At 42.4% G+C, this 21,449-nt stretch overlaps 1 protein-coding gene and 1 long non-coding RNA gene across 3 annotated transcripts; both read left to right on the top strand.

Annotated features, from left to right (window-relative positions):
* Nucleotides 1–1,463: 1,463 nt before the first annotated feature.
* On the top strand, nucleotides 1,464–5,007 carry LOC129336832 (uncharacterized). Its single transcript, XR_008597751.1, has 2 exons — nucleotides 1,464–2,825; nucleotides 4,746–5,007. It is a non-coding gene; the product is annotated as an uncharacterized LOC129336832 (long non-coding RNA).
* Nucleotides 5,008–6,519: 1,512 nt separating this feature from the next.
* On the top strand, nucleotides 6,520–17,449 carry LOC129337100 (MAD2L1-binding protein-like). Of its 2 annotated transcripts, none has more exons than XM_054990599.1 (2): nucleotides 6,520–6,816; nucleotides 14,655–17,449. In XM_054990599.1, the coding sequence occupies exon 2, from the start codon at nucleotides 15,170–15,172 to the stop codon at nucleotides 16,142–16,144; it is 975 nt and encodes a 324-aa protein (XP_054846574.1). In that variant the 5' UTR covers nucleotides 6,520–6,816; nucleotides 14,655–15,169; the 3' UTR covers nucleotides 16,145–17,449. The 2 variants fall into 2 exon arrangements, with proteins under 2 accessions (XP_054846574.1, XP_054846575.1); XM_054990600.1 differs by having other exon boundaries at nucleotides 6,812–6,937.
* Nucleotides 17,450–21,449: the final 4,000 nt, after the last annotated feature.

The following is a 21,449-nucleotide window of genomic DNA, read 5'->3' as shown; positions in this document are numbered from 1 at the left end:
AGTTTTGTTTTATAAAGCATTACAAAAATGGATTAGAAGACTTACGTTTCAGAGCAGTTCCAGGACCTGCTCTTCAGTCGAAATAAAAATAATTCTCGATATGAGAAAAGGCCAGCCCTGTGATCTGGTCTTCTGGAAGGCAAATCATTACCAGTGCTAACTGGTCTTCTAAGTTCCCATCTAAAAAGGTGAATAAGGATTCAAATCGGAGCGAGTTTGAAAAAGCAGAAAATGGCCGTTCGGAGAGGGAAGCGACAAGGAAGCAAGACAGAGGGAGACTGCTGGGGCCCTGAGCGCGCCCTCCCCCTGCTCCCATCGCCCGACCCGGGCCCGTTGGCGTCAGGGGTCCTCCTCTCGGCTCCAACGGGTGACTCAGCTGCTCTCTCCGCTTCTCTTTCAGCCGCTTTGCCCGGTGTGGCTGACCCCTCCCCGGAATCCGACTCTGTCGCTGTGACTGTAGCTTTAGAGCCGCTGCCTGTGGCTCCCACGGCGGGCGGCGCCTTCTCGGTGTCCGTGGCTTTCCCTGGCTCGGTAACTCGGGAAAGTTGTTTTCATTTCGCTTGCGAGCTCCTGAAGCACGTCCTGTACCAGAGGCAGCAACTACCGTTGCCTTACGAACAGCTCGTCTGCTTCTCGCGGAGGCAACTTCCGAGGCCCCCGCGCCAGGGTGAAAATGTGATCAGAAATGTCTACTCTAGATATCTAGAAAACAGTAAGAAATGCCAGCAAGCATTAGGCGACCTGGAAAGAGTGTTTCAGCACTTAGAAACCATGTTCAGCTTCAGAGGAGTTAGCCGTGTTAGTCTGTAGTAGCAAAATCAAAAAGAGTCCAGTAGCACCTTTAAGACTAACCAATTTTATTGTAGCATAAGCTTTTGAGAATCAAGTTCTCTTCATCAGATGCCTGATCCGAACTGACCAGTTCGGATCAGGCATCTGATGAAGAGAACTTGATTCTCGAAAGCTTATGCTACAATAAAATTGGTTAGTCTTAAAGGTGCTACTGGACTCTTTTTGATCATGTTCAGCTTGACATTGGTTCCACGGGTTCTTATTCTGCTTGGGGGTACTGCTGTCAACCCTAAAGAACTCTACGAGATCAACCTGCAGGGCATCTCTCTAGGTGGCACCGAGGAGAGCCTGCAGACAGCAGCCTGTGTTCGCAAGCTTTTCCATTCACTCTTCTTGGCAGATGTCTTCAGTGATCTTCAAGCTGTCCCCACCGTGGGTGTCATTGTTATGGTCCAAGGGCACCGCAACTGTGGTATTGACTGGTTCAGACCCAAACTGAACTACAGAGTGCCAGCTCGAGGAAGGAAGCTGACTGTCAACTTATTCTGCAGTGACTGTGACAATGCAAAACTCTCTTCTTATTCAGAAGTTAACTCTGGCTTGAATGATTATATATGGTTTCAAGCTCCAGTGACAGTGAAGGGTTTCCGTTACTTTTCTTAACAAAAGTTTTGAAAGGTACATACTTAACCTATTATTGATTTTGTGCCAAGTCTTTGATCATTTGCAACTACAAGGTCCTCTCTTGAATTTCTGTTCCAGAAATGCTTTAAAAATTACACTGAGCTGTACTCTCTAGAGCAGCCTCTCCAAACGATGGACCTTGGAAACAGTTCCACTGTGTGATTACGAGCGCCTTTGGAGAACTGATTCAGAGGGGCAGAACAGTGTTCTGGGACCCATTAATTTATTTTTCTCTGCTGTTATTAAACAATACTTGAAACTATCAGGCCATAGTAGGAGCTTCCTCTAGAACATTACATTAGCAGTAGGCTATGTTCACTGCTAGATTACTGTGCAATGTTTACTGAATTACAATCTGTTATTTTTTAAAGGATATCATGAAAGCCATAATTTGCATCTTTGCCTGTATAATGATAGATGCTGTAATAAGCAGCTGTTGCGATGGCCATCCAGCTTTAAATGAGCCTAGGAAACTCTTCCTTGTTCGGAGGAATAATGATGACATTTAAAGCTGGAATTCTGCACTGCCTTATTTTCACACCTGTTTTCTAGACACTATCTGAAAGCATTGCTTCTTCTGAGAAGTATCTTGAGTAATGTGAGAGAAAAGAGACCCCCCCCCACACACACACTCAAGTTGTCAGCATGTGTAATATTATTGAAATAGTCACTTTGCCTTCGTCATAATGGTTCTGCTTGGCTGATGTGACCGCTTTTCCTTCTTGTGAGTTGACCTTTAACTAATAATGCTAAAGGTGACCATCCTAAAAGTGCTTTTTGTGGAAATGGATCTTTATTGCACAGCTCTTGGAAGTTTCCATTTACATACTTGTAAAGGTATAGAAGTTGTTTACCTCATCTTCAGTTATTTTGACCAAAGTTAAACTAGAAGTGATATGAAATTAATGCATAAGATAGATGAAGGACCAACCTCCTATAGGCTATGTTACATTGTGACACTGAGCTGCTTTATATTCAGTGTTTGTATTAAGATAGAGAGTAGGAAGCTCCTGTAGGATAAGCATTAACGAAGACGAGCATCTAGTCCAAAACAGATAAACTGTTCATGATTTGAGCAAAGCCACTATCAGGGGCTGTATTGCTTTAAGGTCCTGTGAAAATTATTGTCAGTTTGGGAAGATGTGGCTTTCTTGTGGGCACAATGGTCAGACTGCTGTTCTATCAAATGGTTCTATGGCAGGGGAAGTATAAAGGAAGCTAGATGTGGGACAGCTTGATAGGGTAACTGGAACATAGAAGATAATAAACTTGTAGGCACATTCAGAAGAAAAGATAATGGAAAGGAACTTCAGGCTTTCAGAGAAATCATAGGAGATGAACTCGTTCAGGTGAGTTAATGAAGAAATGGTGATGGGTCTTTTTAAAAAAATGACAGCTTTTAAGGCTGAAATGCCAAGCTTCTCTCTTAACTGAGATAGATCCTCCTCTGCTCTCTATTTTCACTCACAAGTAATCTCTTATCTCCCCTGAAATACTGACATTTTAAACATCTGATAAACTTCAACCTACCAAAATATACCCCGGCTCATCATACATTTCCCCATTCATAAGAAGTTCAAGAATTCCAAGGTTGTCTTTGGCAAGGAGTACTACTTCAGCAACTCTGTGGTTCAGCAACCTCCCATCCAATAAAACAGTATTCCTAGTATATGGATCACTTCAGTCTTAAGGCAATGACATTCCTTAAGGATCCAGTGAAGGAAGGAAGGAATGTTGGCTTTTGAAAATACTGCAAAAGTACAATTAACATTACAGCTTAAAATACTTCTGCATTTACTACAGCTTAAAATACTTCTGCATTTTAATGAGCTGCTTTACTCCTAAACCAAGATTTCTTAACCTGTATCATAAAGGTTACTCTAAAGTTGCAATTCTATGTATGCTTACTTGGAAGTAAGCCCCATTGATGCAGTTGACTGACCTAAGTAAATAAGTAAATATACTTAGAATCACACTGTATAGAGCTGTGGCATGGGAGCTATTTCTGCCGTGCCACAGTAATGCCTTGAAGAACCAACATATAAACTGGGTGAACAGGATCAGGTTGCGCTGCAACAATAATGAATGTATTAAGCCTTACTTACATGGGAACATGGTATTTTGTGTAAAATAAAATCTAAGACAGGGATACCACAATGGGGTATCTTAGCACAGGAATTCATCACGCTGAGAGTGCACTTTATTTTGTATTTGTCCTGCATGGTCAACATGGATATTGTGATCATCTTTAAAATAGCCATATGGTTTGTGTATACTCTCCAGACACACGTGTAAACTAGACAACTCTTAATCTATTGTATCACATGAAGCTGCCCTGTATTGAGTAAGCCCACTGGTTTAAGGTCAATATTGTCTACTCTGCCCAGACCTGGATAGCCCAGGCAAGCCCCATCTCATCAGATCTCAAAAGGTAAGAAGGGTTGGCTTTGGCTAGTAATTGGATAGGAGACCTCCAAAGACGACCAGGGATGCAGAGGCAGCCAGTGGCCAACCACCGATGTTAGTCTCTTGCCTTAAAAACCCCAGCGGGGTGGGTGGTTTAAGTCAGCTATCACTTGATGGCATTTTCCACCACACACTGTCTGCTCTAATTAGAAGCAGCGCTCCACGGTCTCATGCAGAGTTCCTTCGCATCCCTTTAACTAGAGATGGCAAGATCGGAAGCAGAGACCTTCCTCACGCAAAGCTGATGTTCTGTTTCTGATCCACACCGTTCCACCAAAAAGATGTTACTGAGGTCCTACACATTTCTTCAGAAATAAATCCTTCAGGTTCCGTAGGTTTCTAGTAAATGCATTTTGGAATGCAGTTCTCATGAGTTTAGGACCACCACACCAAGATTTCTGAACACGCACCTATTCCTGGTAAAAATGCATCTCATCTTAAATCGGGTTCATTGCCTAGAAATGTTTGTGCTGTAATAAAGCAGTAGTCCTTTAAGGTGCTAGAGTGCACTTTCTGCTTGATCCTAACAGTTAAATGAATGTAACTTTAAACTGGATCAGGCTGCAAGTAGGCATCTCAACAGGTGTTCCCTCATCATGTTATTTATCTGGGATAAATGAGATGTGTCCACCATTGTGTGGTAAGGTAGATACTTGGGCAACCATGTCTCCTTTGAAAGACTCTTCCTTGACTGACAAATGTGGAGCTAAGTAATCCTAGGGAAAATTAACATCCTTTATTGAATTATGTAAAATCTCAATGGCATTCTTCTGACCCCCCTTTTTCTGTTTTCACTATTTTAGACTTACATCTATGAAGGTGTCACAGCTAAAAGAATCTTCAAAAAAGCTTGAACAGGATTGAAACATGATGGAGGAGTTACTATACACATGGCAACTGTGCTTTTTACAACAAGCACACAGTAACTCAGTCTGTTATTCTTTTACGGTAGAAGCGTAACTAAGACCTATTTATCTTATGTCCCATGTTTACTCAGTGTTACTAAGAGCTGTAAAGAATACTTAGCTTTCATAATGGAAATCAATAAACTTGTTTCCTACACTACTTACTGGCTTTCATTGTTAATTGTGTATTAGATACTGAATTATGGCTTGAATGCTTCCTCCCTTTTAAAGTTTGCCACCTTTACACAAAGCTATTTTGCACCTGTGTTTGTGGAAAGTTCCAGAAGCAACAGAACTGCATTTGGTTTCCTCTTAATGGGAGCACAAAAGAGATGAATTTTTGCAATATTTGTTTTATTTAAACAGGCAGTGCACAGAGCAGCAGACCTGCTATCCCACATCAGATTCCAAAAAGAGAAAAAGAGTACACCTCTAGAGGCTTCACTTCCATCCAACCCACAGTATATTCTGTATCTGCTCCGGATGCAAAGTGCAGTGTGTCCTTTCACACCTCTACACATACCTGCCTTCTTCCTTTAGCTCGACTTAATGTATTTTCTGAGTTCTGACCAAAACAGCTAGACACTATTTCCTGACAACTAGAAAACATTGATAAGATATACAACTATTTCCACTGAGATAGTAATCTCACAACAATGCAAAGCTTCTAAAGTAGATACTATGGATGGGTTCAGGCTCCCTGCTCTTGCTAGAGTGATTTCCTCTGGCAGTCTCTATTATAAGCTTGAGAGCACATTAGCACTAGGTTTAGCCACCTGACTAAAAATGCTATCTTTCAGTTGCATAGTATGTAACAGATTGGTTCTTGGATGCAGCCTATGCAACCGTGCCTTGAAGCCAGACTGATCTCACCCTATGTTTACAGCTGGATTTGAGTCCAGAGGCACCTGAGAGACCAACACGATTTTCACACTAATCAAAGCTCCCTTTTTCAGATATGGTCTCTCAGGTGCCACTTAAATCCTGCTGTTGTACTGCAGGCCAACACGGCTACTTACCTGACACTGTGTGAAGCTGCCCTGAAAGATAACTTGGGATGTATGCCTTACTCCACACACTCTTAAGTGCCTTTCTCTTAATAAACCTCTCCCCTTCAGGCTGTAATCCTCTGCATCCCCTCCCCAGGTTGCCATCTCCGGGTTAGGAAATTCCTGGATATTTGGGGATGGAGCCTGGAGAGGGTAGGGAGGGGAGAGCCCACCTTTTAAGGCAGCCATTTCCTCCAAAGGAACTGATCTCTAGGGCCTGCAGATCACTTGTAATTCTGGGAGATCTCCAGCCACTACTTGGAAGTTGGCAACGATAATACCCGCAATTGTCCCCAGGCTTCTCCGTCGGCGAGGAGAACTGCAAGTCTAGCCTCGTGAAAACCGCCCCTACGCACATTAGAGCGGAAGCCCAATTTCAAGATCAGACCGGAAGCGCCTAAGAGCCGGGGGAGCCGCTTGGGATCTCACTGAGACGCGCGTTTCTGCGTAGCGAGCGTAGATACAGGCGCGGGCACGTGGCGGGGGGGGGGGGGGTCGCCTATCGCTTCCGAGGACTCGGCGCTTCCGGTCCTAGCCCAACTCCCAATACGCTCTCGCCATAGAGGCCCGGCGCGCTAGAGCGGCGCCGCGTTTCTCCTGCCCCGGAAGAGGGGATTATCGTGTAGCCCCGCCCTCCTGAGGGCGAGGGCGGAAGAGCTGGCCTTGTGCGTGCCCGCGAGGCGAGCCGCCTTCTTGACGTCCGCTCCGAACTTCGAAGGGGCGATGGCGGCTGCGGAGGACTCCGAGCTGCGAGAGCGCGCAGCAGTGGAGCGGGACGCGGCTGCGGCGACAACGACTACGGCGATGGGCGTCGGAGGCCCCGGGCCGGCTCTCAGCGGGCAGTCGTACTGGCTGGACGTGTGGCTCATGCTCCTCATCGACTTGGTGCTCTTCGTCTTCGTCTATCTCTTGCCCTGACGGTGAGCACCCCGGGGGGCCTGCACGACTCTGAAAAAGGGGTCTTAAAAGCCTGGCAGTGAAAATCAAATAGAATACAACGGGCGAGAAAACTGTCGCTGGGACCGGCCCAAACTGCTCTAAGTAAGGCCTATCAAATTGTGTAGATTTGCATGTATATACCCTATTACATTGTTTCTTCAGATGTCTGAAATGGATTATGCTGACTCACACACTGTCTTGAATCTCGCTGAGAAAGGCGGACTATAAATAATGTAAATAATATAAATCATTTCTGAGGGGCTGATGGAATAGTGAGGTGAGTAGGAGAGCTGATGGAATTTCTCTCCCCAGATAATTTCAGGTGCGTAGCCATGTTCTGCAGTAGAAGAGCAAGATTTGAATCCAGAATGGAACATTGATTATCACGTTTTATTGCCCTTTGAGAGGAAGACAATATCTGTTTCGTTTTAACAACTTTTTAAATTAATTGTTCTGTTATATAGTTCGTTCTCTGTGTGTTTATTTATAGTTCACTTTTTTAAACAAGCTTTTAATTCACTTTTTTATTATGTGAGTGATTGAAAAGTATTGGGTGTGTGTGATGGCCAGTTAGTTAAGAAGGGTGAGTTGTTGTTTTACAACAGAATCTCTAACTTACATTCTAGGGAAAACATTTTTTTTTTGCTTGCAATTTTTTGCAATTCACAACCACGTTGTGTTGGAAACATCATTCACAATCTTTACTTCCCTGGAAAGCATTGTGAATGATGTTTCCAACACAAAGTGGTTGTGATTTGGGTTGACTAATAAGAAAAAGACATAATGTTATGGAAACACTCATTCTGGGTGTTTTGTATAGAAATAATGTTTGCTAGCACTGGGCGCAGAGAAAAGTAGATACAAACTGCATAACTGGAAGATAAAATCTAGTTTGCGCAGAGGAGACATAAACAGTAGAAAATAATACCTGCCCATTTGCATCTCTGTGAAGACAGAAAAGGGCATAGTTTAATTACTTCATATAAAGGAATTATTTCAATCAGTTAAAAGAGGCAGCTTAAGGATGATGCCAAACCATAAGCATACAACAGCACATCTACATCTGAAATGAAACAAAAATTTAGGGAAGGCTGAAGCAGGGTTCCTCAATCAAGAATCCCAAATGAACCAAAATACGTATTCTCTGTGTATTATCTGTTTTGAAACAGATCCCTTGTGTGTTTAAGTGATCACACTTCAGCTAAGCCATCATTCAGAGGTGTTTTAAGAGTCTCTTTCAAAAATTCATTAACAGTTTCTTAGCAGTCAGTACTGAGCCAGTCTAGGTACTGAGCCAATCCAAACCTGTGTATCTTTGACTAAATTGCTGTTTTCTGCGCCTACCATATTCTTGGAGTAGAATAACATTGTTTTGCAAATATACGGAATGCGCTTTTATGTTTGTGGATGTATTTGCCATAAAATTGCAAAGTCTTTTGATGTAAGTTCTCCTGATGCTTTTAGCTACACGCTTGAGCTGTAATTGCAGCCAGTAATGACAGCTGATTTAGTGTTTGGTTATTTGAGAACACACAAGGAACAAATAGGCTTGGGGACAAAGTTTAATACTTTTTAAAATTTGAACTTTTGATCCAAGCAACCAGTTTCAAATTTTAAAGCACAGTTGGAAAGCTAATAAATTCCCCTACAAGTAACTCATACTAATTGTGCCTTTATCTATCACTGTTTTTGTAGTATAAGTCATAAATCAAATAGAAAGTTATTTTTTTCCGCATTTATATAAGGTTTACATTATATGGTGTTTTACCAAATCCTGATAGTCTCCTAAAGTATATTAGACAATTGAAGCTTATTCTTTTGCCTTTCCAATGAGCCTGAGCAAGAAATTTGGTGTAGAGGTGTAGTGGTTAAGAGCAGCAGGACTCTAATCTGGAGAACCAGGTTTGATTCCCTACTCCTCTGCTTCAAGCCAGCTGGGTGACGTCTCTCAGCCCCACTCATCTCACAGGGTGATTGTTGTGAGGATTATAACAGCACACTGAGTTGTTGGTACCCAGTTGTCCTGAAGGGCAGTGTATAAAGCAAATGTTGTTGTTGTTCTTTTGATATGCTATGGTTAGGTACATGAGAATGGCTCCTCGTTATGTGCTTTTTATCAAATGTAACTAAATAATAGGTAACTTTGTGTTACTGAAAGAAAAGTTCAGCCAGTGTTCAATATGCATATGTTTCTATTTTCAGTTCTTACACAACTCCAAAATCTAATTTTTTCACACTATTTATCATGTTTTATCATCACAGAGATCCTCTTCTGAGCTCTAAAGGTCACCTGCAAAGTCCACTTCTGTTTTTTTTCCCTTCTGGTTGCTACATGCCTGTAATTTACACATAACAGTAAATCTATAGGACAGACATGAGCAGTTTGGCAGTTGACAGGAATACACACATTTGCATAACATCTCAAAAATTGTAATTGGTATGTATGGTTTACGTGTCCATTTGATGACAAGATTGCCGTTCAACCCTAATCTTTTGGGCTCTGTACATTTAGCTGACTTTGCAAACTGCATCTGCAAATTCCCACCTGGAAGTGGACCCTAAGGATGTGCATGAATAAGCAAGTAATCTTTGCATGGTGGAACCTGGTTGGCACATAAAAAGTTCATAGCATAATTCATTTACAGAAATAGTGCAAGTATTTGAAATATACATTTGACAGGTGAATTGCTGTACCTTCTCAAACAGCTTTGTAGATACATCCCATGTCTTCCATGGTTGGTTGAATGTTTTCCTGGTGGTTCTTGACTTTTCTCAGTAATTTTAAGGGCGTTACCTTAACCTGCAAAAGCTCTCAATGTTAAGGCCAGTGAAGGCATGTAGTCCAGTCATGGCAATGAACACATACTGTCCAAAAGAACTTTAGAGTTTGCTTATATTAATAAATGTGTACTCTTTGTCCCACATTTCACAAACATGGGTCTTGGTGTTTCACTTGGAAATCCATTTAGCATACTAATTTGAACATTTGTGTCTCTGGTTCTTCTGGAACAACAATAGATTTTCTCTCACCTTTGCTGCATGTAAATTGTGCTGCAGCCTCCTCCTGTCCAGTGCTTCATGAGTAGACCTCAGCTGACATATTTCTTCCCAAGAGGATTTTGAAACAGGCCTCATGAATTGTATAAAGTATTTTCTCTTCCAGCCTCTTCATGTACTTAGCATTCTCCAGTGTTGCTCCAAGAACCTGATGAGCTCTGATTTGTTAGATGAGCTACACAGACATCTTTTTAACTGTGGATTTTGTGAGCTGATGCAATATTCTTGCAGGCAAACACTTGTTCCTTGCTTGCATCTTTCAGTATTTTTTACTGAAGGTATGCAAGTTTCAAGGTATGCACCAAAAACACCTGTCTTTTCACTCTGGTTATGTTTGTGAAGTATAACACAGAATATGGATTCTGCTAGCCGTTCAAGTGTCTTTTCATTGCCCTTCATCTTCTGTACTAAATTCATTCCATCAGTGATGCAAATAGATTGGACTGGTATGGTTTCCTCTGAATATACATTTTTCTCTAACAGTCTGGCAAGCACAGCCTTATTAGTCTTCTGGTCTAATCACTATTTGCAAGTGCCCAAGGCAGAGGTCTAGAGGATGAGCTAAGACATTTCTGCCATCAGACAGCAGTGCTGACAGTGCTTTGTTCTCGTGGCCTTCTTACATGCCCAGGGTAATGCCAATCGCCACCATGGGGTCACGTAGCAATTTTCCACAGGCCAGTTTGGCTAGGGATCCTGGAGGTGTTTTGCCATCTTCTGGGCATGGAGCAGGGGTCGCTGGGGCAGTTGTGTGTGTGTGTTGTGAATTTCCTGCATTGTGCAGGAGGTTGGACTAGATGACCCTTGAGGTCCCTTCCAACCCTATGATTCTGTGATTTCTCATATGCATCTACTTAGGCAACGAGGATAGTACGCTTGAAGAGGTTTCAGACTGCTTTCATTTCAACTTTCTTGGTTTTACCATAACTGCATTTTGTCCTTTTATTGATATTGGAAAACGTTCTCAGGTTCTACTTGATAGCCTATCATGAACATTGGTAGTGGTACATCTTACTTGCTAATACATCTTCTTGAATTCCAAATATGCTCCTCTCCAATTTCATGAGATGTGAGACCCCTGGCAGTATCAGTGGGGGGTTACTACACCAGTGAGCAAGCCAGCCAAACCTGCCCGATCATGGCTTATTGGATTCAACCATTTGTTTATCATTAGGTCAACTAAAGCTTGGACATTTGCCTCTTTTTTATCATAGTCAGATGGAAATCTGAGTATCATCTTTCTGCTGCATTTAACCAATCCTGCCTCTTCTTCAGAAACATGCTCTGGTATTCTGGTGTCATATAGTACTTACTGACAGCTCCTGGTGTTTAAGCATCTTAGTTCATTGTTTCTTCTGTTGTCTAGTCTACAGGAATTTGCCCCAATGGGCTTCTCAATCCTAGTTGCACTGAAAATCCACCTTGCATGAAATATTCATGTATGTCTGGATGATCAACTGGAAGAGTGATCATCTGGACATAATAGTATGGAAGATGGGAGGCGTATTGCAGTCTGTCATAGGCAAAGAACCATGGAATTGTTGCCTATTTGCATGTCAAATGAAATACCCAATCACTTAAGTCCAGAAGAATTCTGCTGTGTCCAAGTAGGATACCCAGAATGCTGACAGACTTCCATTTTCATCCCTAAGGTCATTATGGTAGTCTTCAAAGAGCTCCATAATCCTTGAACATGATGGATTAGCAAGGATTTCCTGTGCATACATCTTGTCAAAGATTGCTTATGCTGTTCACCATTTCATCTAGATACACAATGTCTTCTCCATTAATGTCCTTCACCCATGACTTGAAACCCTGCCATACTCGCTGCATAAGTGATTCAGTAACAAGTTTGTTATGTCTGACTGTGGTTATACCTGTGACTATTATCCTGGCCACTGAACCTGACTGAATGCACAAATCCTGAGCCCAACATTTTGAAACCGCTTAAGGAAGATGGCAAAAAAGTGCACATCGTGAGAAATAAGCTATTCTAATCATGATGGTATGCTTATTTTTCCTTGATGCTTCCATATGATTGCTACAGCTTTTGCATACAGTGCCTGATCAGACTTACACACAATTAGAGGTGGGCATGAACCGAACTATGAACCAAAGTTCATGATGAACTGGGCCAGTTCGTGGGAGCGCATTTCTGATGAACCGTGACCAACTTTTAGAGTAGTTTATTTGATTCGTGGTTTGTCACTTAGAATGTGCCCTTTGACAGTCAGAGATGCCAAACTCACAGGGAGTCTTCAACAGGCTCTCCTCCAGCCACCCTCCAAGTTTGGCGAAGATTCGAATTCAGATGTCCAAGTTATACAACCCCAAAGTGGCAGACCCCCAGGAAAGTTCCATTGCCAATTGACTTGCATTGGCTCCATTGAAGTACATTGCCGCACCAAAAAGTCGCCATGAAAACGTGGGATGGAGTTACAGAATCTTCCTCTGAAGAGGAAGTTACAGAATCTTCCTTTTCATCCCATGTTTTCATGGCAACTTCTTGGTGCTGCAATGTATTTCAATGAAAGTCAATTGGCAATGGAACTTTCCTGGGGGCAGCCGCTTTGGGGGTGTACAACTCGGACATCCAAAATATAATCTTCACCATTCTTGGACGGTGGATGGAGGAGAGCCTGCTGAAGACTCCCTGTGAGTTTGGTATCTCTGACTGTCAAGGGGACCATTGTACAGCCCCCTGAAGTGACAAACCATGAACCAAACAATCCGGTTTGCAAACTGGGGCAAGTTTGTGAAAGTTCGTGGTTCGTGAAACGCGACGAACCACAAACTATGGTTCTTGGCATTTTCCGATGTCATGCCCATCTCTATACACAATCTTTAACAATTGTTGAGTCTCCATGTTTTTAGGCTGGTTTAGAACCTTACAAACAGTTGACATTTCAGTTGCAGAAACGTTTATTGTTTTGCTAGAGTTGTGTAATTGATTCTTCTTTCAGGTGTCAGCCCATTCATATCAAACAGGTGGTGGCTTGCTTTGGCAACTAGGAAAATACAAGCAAAAGTTTCATCTAAAGGGTGCCATATTTTAAGAATTATTCGACTTGATTATTTTAGCAGTAACGTTCATGATTTATGTCTCTTAATTCTCTGTGGAGGCAGCAGCTATGGAAGAGCAGATTTCCAAGTTTAACTGTGATGCTGTGTATTCAGGGAACATGTAGTTAGAACTGTTACATTTTGTTTATTTAGGAACTGTTGAGAAACTCCGTCTTTGTGTGTTTACTTTTATTTACTTTGTGTGTTTACTTTTATCTTCGGATTAGCTAAGCACCACATTTGCATTGTTGCCCTTAATTCCAGTAAAGCTGGTTGCACTGGAGCTGTGAATGCCTTTGAATGGCTTGCAGAGAGTCAGAGCTAGACCTGCTTATATGATGCTAACAAGACTCCTTGTTTGGCTCACCGAAACTCAAGATGGATTACACAGTGCAAGTCAGGGCTAGCAATAGCATGAGGCGTGTAATAAGCAATGCAGTGGGACTAGGGTTACTGACGTTTTACACAAACCAGAGACATATGTCAAACAGTGCATAAAATAGTACTACAGAAGTGGAAGACAATGCAATAACAGCAGGACAATATATACTACTAACAGATAATAGTGTGTGTAAAGTGCCGTCAAGTATGGAATACATACCATACACAATGGCATTGTCTACAGTCGAGAGTCTTGTTTCTTTTATAAAAGTGCCTTTGTGAACCATTCCATTATAATATAGTCCTGTTCTCTGTTCTATAGTTTCCAGAATATCAGAAGCATTTAATTACTTCATGCACTACTTAGGACTGCTAAGGACTCTTCTGAAACTTCAAGATGTGGATTTGTTAGGAAGCACTTAGAAGCTGGCTGTAGATTACCAGCTGCTTGCTGAAGCAAGCGGCGAGGTTTGATGGTTTTAATTCTGCGGAGTGACCATCTCACAGCCATCCCAGTCAGTGGCTCCAAGCTCTTGTTCAGTGCCTCCGAGTCAAAACAACATGACTAGCAGTAAGAGACTCATGTCTTCCTACCCATTGGGCTTCTATTCTCCTTCCTCCCCCCCCCCCCTTACAAAGAAGCAACAAAGAGGATTTTCAGTTTAAGGGTTGTGTACTGGGAAGAGCAGTATCATAGCTCCTTCTTGAGGCAAAGAGCTGACACACACACACACACACACACACGGTTTAGGGCACTCCACTTCCTGCCTGTGAAGATAGTTGTGGAGATTCTAAGTAGCCAACTTCCAGAAAGAGTAGTCATAATTTGTAAACCAGCCATGAGGAACTGCCTGTGCTGGATGTGGGACAGTCCATTTGGAACGTTAAAATGGTGTGTCTTTTCCCACTTGGCTTTGGAGATGCACAGGAACCCACTTGTTAGCACTTCTCCAAGACAAGACTAAACAGCAGATAGCTTACTGTCTCCCACATTACCCAAACATACTATGAACAGGGGCCATGAATGAGAACCCCCTTCCCTCCCAAGTCCTCAATGACTTTGCAACCTTAAGTACTATACAGCTTTATAGTTATAGCTAAACAATCCCAGGGCTAATGTAATGTATTGCTCCATAGGAACTTTGTCTCAGATAATAGCTATCTCCGGGCTACTGCAACTGGGTGCTGTCTTTGGAGTCAGCTGATGTCCTCTGGGGCACAGAACATCTGGTCTTGACAAAGTCCCAGAAGGTAATACTGCTGTTCAAATTACACTGGTTTTATATGATGCACTGACAGGTCTAATTCTGTCTTCTAGGACAAATGGGTTACTACCATCAGCGGCACTTTGATCCAGAACAGAACTGACCAGCACTGGAACTTTTATGTACAGACCAAGGGGTGATGCCTTCCACTATATCTGAAGTGTTGGTGCCTGGGTTCTACTCCTTGGATGTAATTTCCTGAAGAGAGTTGGAGAGATGGGATTTCATCTTTGGTTTTCAAACTAAAAGAATGGAAGATATGCCTTATTTTGAATGTTACGCTTATTATAAAGATAATTGAAAGTTTTAAGCTGTTTTGAAGTAATTTCCTTTCAGTAGTTTTGTTTTATAAAGCATTACAAAAATGGATTAGAAGACTTACGTTTCAGAGCAGTTCCAGGACCTGCTCTTCAGTCGAAATAAAAATAATTCTCGATATGAGAAAAGGCCAGCCCCGTGATCTGGTCTTCTGGAAGGCAAATCATTACCAGTGCTAACTGGTCTTCTAAGTTCCCATCTAAAAAGGTGAATAAGGATTCAAATCGGAGCGAGTTTGAAAAAGCAGAAAATGGCCGTTCGGAGAGGGAAGCGACAAGGAAGCGAGACAGAGGGAGACTGCTGGGGCCCTGAGCGCGCCCTCCCCCTGCTCCCATCGCCCGACCCGGGCCCGTTGGCGTCAGGGGTCCTCCTCTCGGCTCCAACGGGTGACTCAGCTGCTCTCTCCGCTTCTCTTTCAGCCGCTTTGCCCGGTGTGGCTGACCCCTCCCCGGAATCCGACTCTGTCGCTGTGACTGTAGCTTTAGAGCCGCTGCCTGTGGCTCCCACGGCAGGCGGCGCCTTCTCGGTGTCCGTGGCTTTCCCTGGCTCGGTAACTCGGGAAAGTTGTTTTCATTTCGCTTGCGAGCTCCTGAAGCATGTCCTGTACCAGAGGCAGCAACTACCGTTGCCTTACGAACAGCTCGTCTGCTTCTCGCGGAGGCAACTTCCGAGGCCCCCGCACCAGGGTGAAAATGTGATCAGAAATGTCTACTCTAGAGATCTAGAAAACAGTAAGAAATGCCAGCAAGCATTAGGCGACCTGGAAAGAGTGTTTCAGCACTTAGAAACCATGTTCAGCTTGACATTGGTTCCACGGGTTCTTATTCTGCTTGGGGGTACTGCTGTCAACCCTAAAGAACTCTACGAGATCAACCTGCAGGGCATCTCTCTAGGTGGCACCGAGGAGAGCCTGCAGACAGCAGCCTGTGTTCGCAAGCTATTCCATTCACTCTTCTTGGCAGACATCTTCAGTGATCTTCAAGCTGTCCCCACCGTGGGTGTCATTGTTATGGTCCAAGGGCACCGCAACTGTGGTATTGACTGGTTCAGACCCAAACTGAACTACAGAGTGCCAGCTCGAGGAAGGAAGCTGACTGTCAACTTATTCTGCAGTGACTGTGACAATGCAAAATTCTCTTCTTATTCAGAAGTTAACTCTGGCTTGAATGATTATATATGGTTTCAAGCTCCAGTGACAGTGAAGGGTTTCCGTTACTTTTCTTAACAAAAGTTTTGAAAGGTACATACTTAACCTATTATTGATTTTGTGCCAAGTCTTTGATCATTTGCAACTACAAGTTCCTCTCTTGAATTTCTGTTCCAGAAATGCTTTAAAAATTACACTGAGCTGTACTCTCTAGAGCAGCCTCTCCAAACGATGGACCTTGGAAACAGTTCCACTGTGATTACGAGCGCCTTTGGAGAACTGATTCAGAGGGCAGAACAGTGTTGTGGGACCCATTAACTTATTTTTCTCTGCTGTTTAGTTATTAAACAATACTTGAAATTAATGCATAAGATAGATGAAGGACCAACCTCCTATAGGCTATGTTACATTGTGACACTGAGCTGCTTTATATTCAGTGTTTGTATTAAGATAGAGGGTAGGAAGCTCCTGTAGGATGAGCATTAACGAAGACGAACATCTAGTCCAAAATAGATAAACTGTTCATGATTTGAGCAAAGCCACTATCAGGGGCTGTATTGCTTTAAGGTCCTGTGAAAATTATTGTCTGTCAGTTTGGGAAGATGTGGCTTTCTTGTGGGCACAATGGTCAGACTGCTGTTCTATCAAATGGTTCTATGGCAGGGGAAGTATAAAGGAAGCTAGATGTGGGACAGCTTGATAGGGTAGATAACTTCCTGCCCTGAAAGCAAGATTCTCAGTCACGAGGCTAAAATGGAGGAATGTAGAGCTGCAGATTGGATTGTTTTACTACCATGTTTGACATTGAAGTAGAGGCCTAGCAGTGCCTGTTATATAAAGGTTTATACGCACACATTACATGTATGGCATCTGACTACTATTGGGACCGCAAGTGTACACTCTGACAGAACAGCTGCCAAAAAAATGGTTGTTAAAGATTTCCAGTTTCAGAGCTTTATAAGTTGTCTGAGATGTGGTACTTTCTGTTGAATTAACTTTCTGGGAGAGGTTGAACAAATATGCCGATTCAAAGAAAATAAAAATATTGCAGATATTCAGGTATTTGTACACATGCTCTGTTCCAAAATATGGGAGAGAAGCTGAAAATTTCTAGAAGCATGCCTATAAAAGTAGAGCTCAGTCCTTAAAAGGTGCTTCAAGCTCCTGCTGCAATCAGTTCTCTCTTTTTAAAAACCCACAACATTGTGTAAAGTATTGCTCTTTTATACTTTGTGGAGGTGCTACAATCAAATGTAAAAATAATCTATCTGTTACATGTCTGCAAAATGAAGTAAATAAGAACAAGAATGATCTTTAAATAAAAGATGGGATATGATTCACAAAAAAAATAAAAAAGGTGAATAAGTGTACTTATTGCATGTAATGTTTAAAGGCATGAAGAGAGCTGAGTTGATCCTTGTTGTTCTGCATTCACTGTTTACCTGGAGCACTTTTCTCCCAACCCTGCTCTGAGCTGTTGAAGCAAATGAAACATAATAAAATGAAGACAAAGGAAGGTTCATAATCTTCTACGTGCACGAGGCAGACATGAGCAAGGCTTGGTTAGCTTCTGAGGATGGACTGTTATAAAATTACGTGGAGAACATTAAATACTCATTCTTATGTACAGGCTAAAGAGCAAACATCTCTGGCGCCAAGGGTAACTTAGGCAGCACTGAAATACTGCCAGAATGCCGTTTTTGCCTTGGCCTTGCTGGTATAAATGCATTTGCTTTTTCCTTCTGTGCTACCTGCAGGAGCTTACCTTCAGCAGGGAAGCAGCATCCTGAGCAGAACTAGTAGGCAGGAATATTAGGCGGAATTAAACTGCACACAGGAAGTAGTGGTGGAGAGCGCCCTCAAGTCATAGCTGACTTATGGCAACCCCAGCGGGGTTTTCATGGCAAGAGACTACCAGAGGTGGTTTGCCATTGCCAGCCTGGTATTTGTTGGGAGGTCTCCCATTCAATTACTAACCAAGGCCCACCCTGCTTAGCTTCTGAGATCTGACTCACCTGGACTATCCCGGTCAAGGCGCATACAGGAAGAAAGGGTTCAAAGACATTCCTCAGTACCACTTTATTGACCAAATTAACAAATTAAAATCCAGACCACAGATATGTATGCACTTAAGCCTTGAGTCTTTGGTAAAGGCCAGTTCATGTTTTCAGATTCTCTAACTTGTAGAAAAATGAAGTCTAGTTTGTAGAATTAGTCTGTGTTCTGAGAACATGTTGTGCAAAAAAAAAAAAACCCACTGGACAGCCAGTTTGGTGTAGCTGTTAAGAGTGCGGGACTCTAATCTGGAGTGCCGGGTTTGATTCCCCATAGGTAAACAATCCCTCAGGCATGAAGCTATTCCAGTCCTTTGATTTACATAGAAAGAACAGCCCTTCCTGTTGAGATAAGTTCTGGAAGCCAGGATTCCAGTAGGGCCGTCAACAGCTATGATGTATAGCCACTTAATTTCTAAAAAGAATTTTACTGTCTTTTCAAACTACAGCATCCTATGCTGCATGGCACTAAGGAAGTTTTGTAAGTAACTTGTGCAAATCAGAGGATCAGCTTTTAAAAAATTGCGCTAGCAGCAGCCTATGGCCTCCAAATGGTTCCTTCCATTTGTGTTTCAGAGAATTTAGTAAGATTTAATAGTTCTATTTGCACAAAACTGACAGGGCCAATTGACCTGATAATTGTACATGAGACTTGAGCTATAGAATAGGAAGGACAAGTTTTAACATCCTGTGTCTAGTTTTAGGCAGGTAGCTCTGGTGTTCTGCAGTAGAACAGTGAGATTTGAGTCCAGTGGCACCTTAAAGACCAAGATTTTCAGGATATAAATTCTTGAAAACTTACACCCTTAAAATCTTGTTGGTCTTTTAAGGTACCACTGGACTCAAATCCTGTTGATCATCTTGTGTCAAAGCCATTGTAATTACAAAACTTATGTGCACTAGCAGTGCTAGTTTAGGCTAGGGTCCATAAAACTTCAACTAATGCATGGCTTAAGGTTATTATTTCTCTTCCATATGCTCACTTTCCAAAAGAAGGTTGTAACTGGGTCTACAGTAGGACTTTTATTCAAAGAAAAAGTTTTGCAGTGTGTATGACTGAAGTGGTTCTTTGGATTCTAGCTTGTCTTTGCCATAGCCAAACACACCAGGATTTCACAATTAAAATGGACAAGCAAAGGATTTGCAAAGATTCACAGGGACATATTTTCACTCCACCCCCCAAAAAACTTGCCCCAGTATCTCCCTCCCCCCACTTTCTACCCACCCACCAATCAACCTTTTACCTACCCCATCTTCTGCTACATTTTTATTTACCTGAATCTGGAGCTTCCAGATCCTAGTGTGAAACTAACCACTACATCACACTGTATGTACTGGGGTGGCTGAGCCTGGATGATCATAAAAGTAACGGTGGCAAATTGCCTGGTGGTTGCTTTTAGGCTTGGCCCCAATGAATCCCATCATAGGTCAAAATGGCCCTGGAAATGACCCTGGTCTTTGTCTTTTACTGGCAGAAACCAAAGTTATGCAATACTATGGTTGTCTAGCAACCCCCACTATGGCCACTGCAAAGGGCATCTGTTTCTTCTATCACTGGAGGGCTTACCCTCCTGTTTTTCTTTCAAAAGTTTCAGGCTGGGTTTGGGGGGGGGGGCTTTAAGTATCCACAGATTTGGCCATGTTAAGAATTAGATACATTGATGAGAATGCAATTCAATTATCACTCTCCCCACTACGTTATGCAGAGTCAGACTATTGGTCTACCACAGGTAGCTGTCTAACATTAGTTACATTGCCTCCAGATTAGCCATTTAATATACCAGGGAAAATCAGAGTTTGATGGTCCATCTGGTATGCAGGAGCATTGACCTGCCTGCACAGGTGTGGTGAAGCCACCAAAGAGGAACATGGCCTTACTCATACTTCTGACCCTACCATGGCCAGGCTTCACCCTGTGAAAACAGGAATGGTTTATCTTTCTTTTCTGTTACTATTCCTTTGACCCAGTGGTCTTGAACAGCTGCTGAAAGCTTATGTTTAGGCAATTAATAAAAGCTACCCACACAATATTAACATTTATGTAGATGCTTTAGGATGTTTCTGTATTTCTACAACAGCAGCCAAAAATCTAGCAACTTTATATGTAACCTATCTGTCATGGCACTATCTGAACAGAAGCACAGCAATGCCCGCCTTTCCTCTGCTGGCTCATGCAAGGTACAGCTGGCAAGAAGGGCCATGGTGGCACCTCCTTCCTTTCCAGATGGCTCCGCGGTACTTTGCCAAGTCTCTCACTCTGCCCAACAAGTAGGATTGCATTGCACCTTGCAGAAGCTACTGCACCATTAACAAGCAGTTTCTAGAAGAATCTTCCACACCAAGGCCTTGTAGCAGAACAGCCGCTTGATATGTTTTTATTAGCCCATGAGCAATTAGCAGCAGGCAAACCATCAGGCAGCATTTCCTGCCTCTGAAAGTATTTTATTTAGTCACCATATTTTTTTCAACAGCCCTCACTTTAATATTGAAACACTTATATTTATGCTCTTCAGTTGTTACAAGCACATTTTCTCTTGTCTTTTATTTTCTAAAGGGCAACATTTCTTCCTCTCTCGGGGATAATCCATTCTAACTCTCACTTCAGTTGCCCTTTTCTCACCACGTTTGGCTCTCTTGTATCTTTTTCAAGATAGTAACCAAAATGTGCAGTACCTTAGATGGCATTCTTAGGAGGCTGACTGGTGTCCAAGAAAGTAGTTGTGCTCCATAATAGCATGAGGAATTTTGTTTGTTTTTTGAGAGGGGAACACTCAACTCGCACTGTTCTTAAGAGCGTATGGCCTTGATAATCCAAAGTAGTATCTTAAAGCACTACTAGCAAAAACAATTTGTATTCAACAGCCCAAGGTTTCTCAGAACACTTTTCATCTATCCTTTCCCTCTCTTTCTCCATAGCAGTAGAGAAGACATTGATAGCTACAGCAAAAGGAGACTGAGAAGTACCATGATCATAATGTGCAAACCCACTCAGTTTGCTTTTAGCTGTCCTTAAAAGTTCATACCAGCTTTTTTTCATAAACATTCAGCAACTTACACAAAACCATAATAATTCAAAGATTTGTTAACATTGTGTTTCATGGCATGTTTCAACACGGCCAGTTGCTAAAGAATTCATCAGCTGCTCTTGTCATTGGATGATAGCCAATTAGCATTACTGGTGAAAAAGGACACGCACACATACCTCTAAAAAAAAAAAAGGCTAGGCTGGGACTTAAAGGATCTGCATACACATCTTCAATGCAGGATAGAAGCTATAATGGGGAGAGAAACTGGGTAAGACTTAGTAAAAAAAAAAAAAAAGCGACTGG

This window comes from Eublepharis macularius, chromosome 10 (assembly GCF_028583425.1).
Source record: "Eublepharis macularius isolate TG4126 chromosome 10, MPM_Emac_v1.0, whole genome shotgun sequence".
Lineage (NCBI taxonomy): Eukaryota > Metazoa > Chordata > Lepidosauria > Squamata > Eublepharidae > Eublepharis > Eublepharis macularius.
This window is presented reverse-complemented; position numbering and strand designations above follow the sequence as displayed.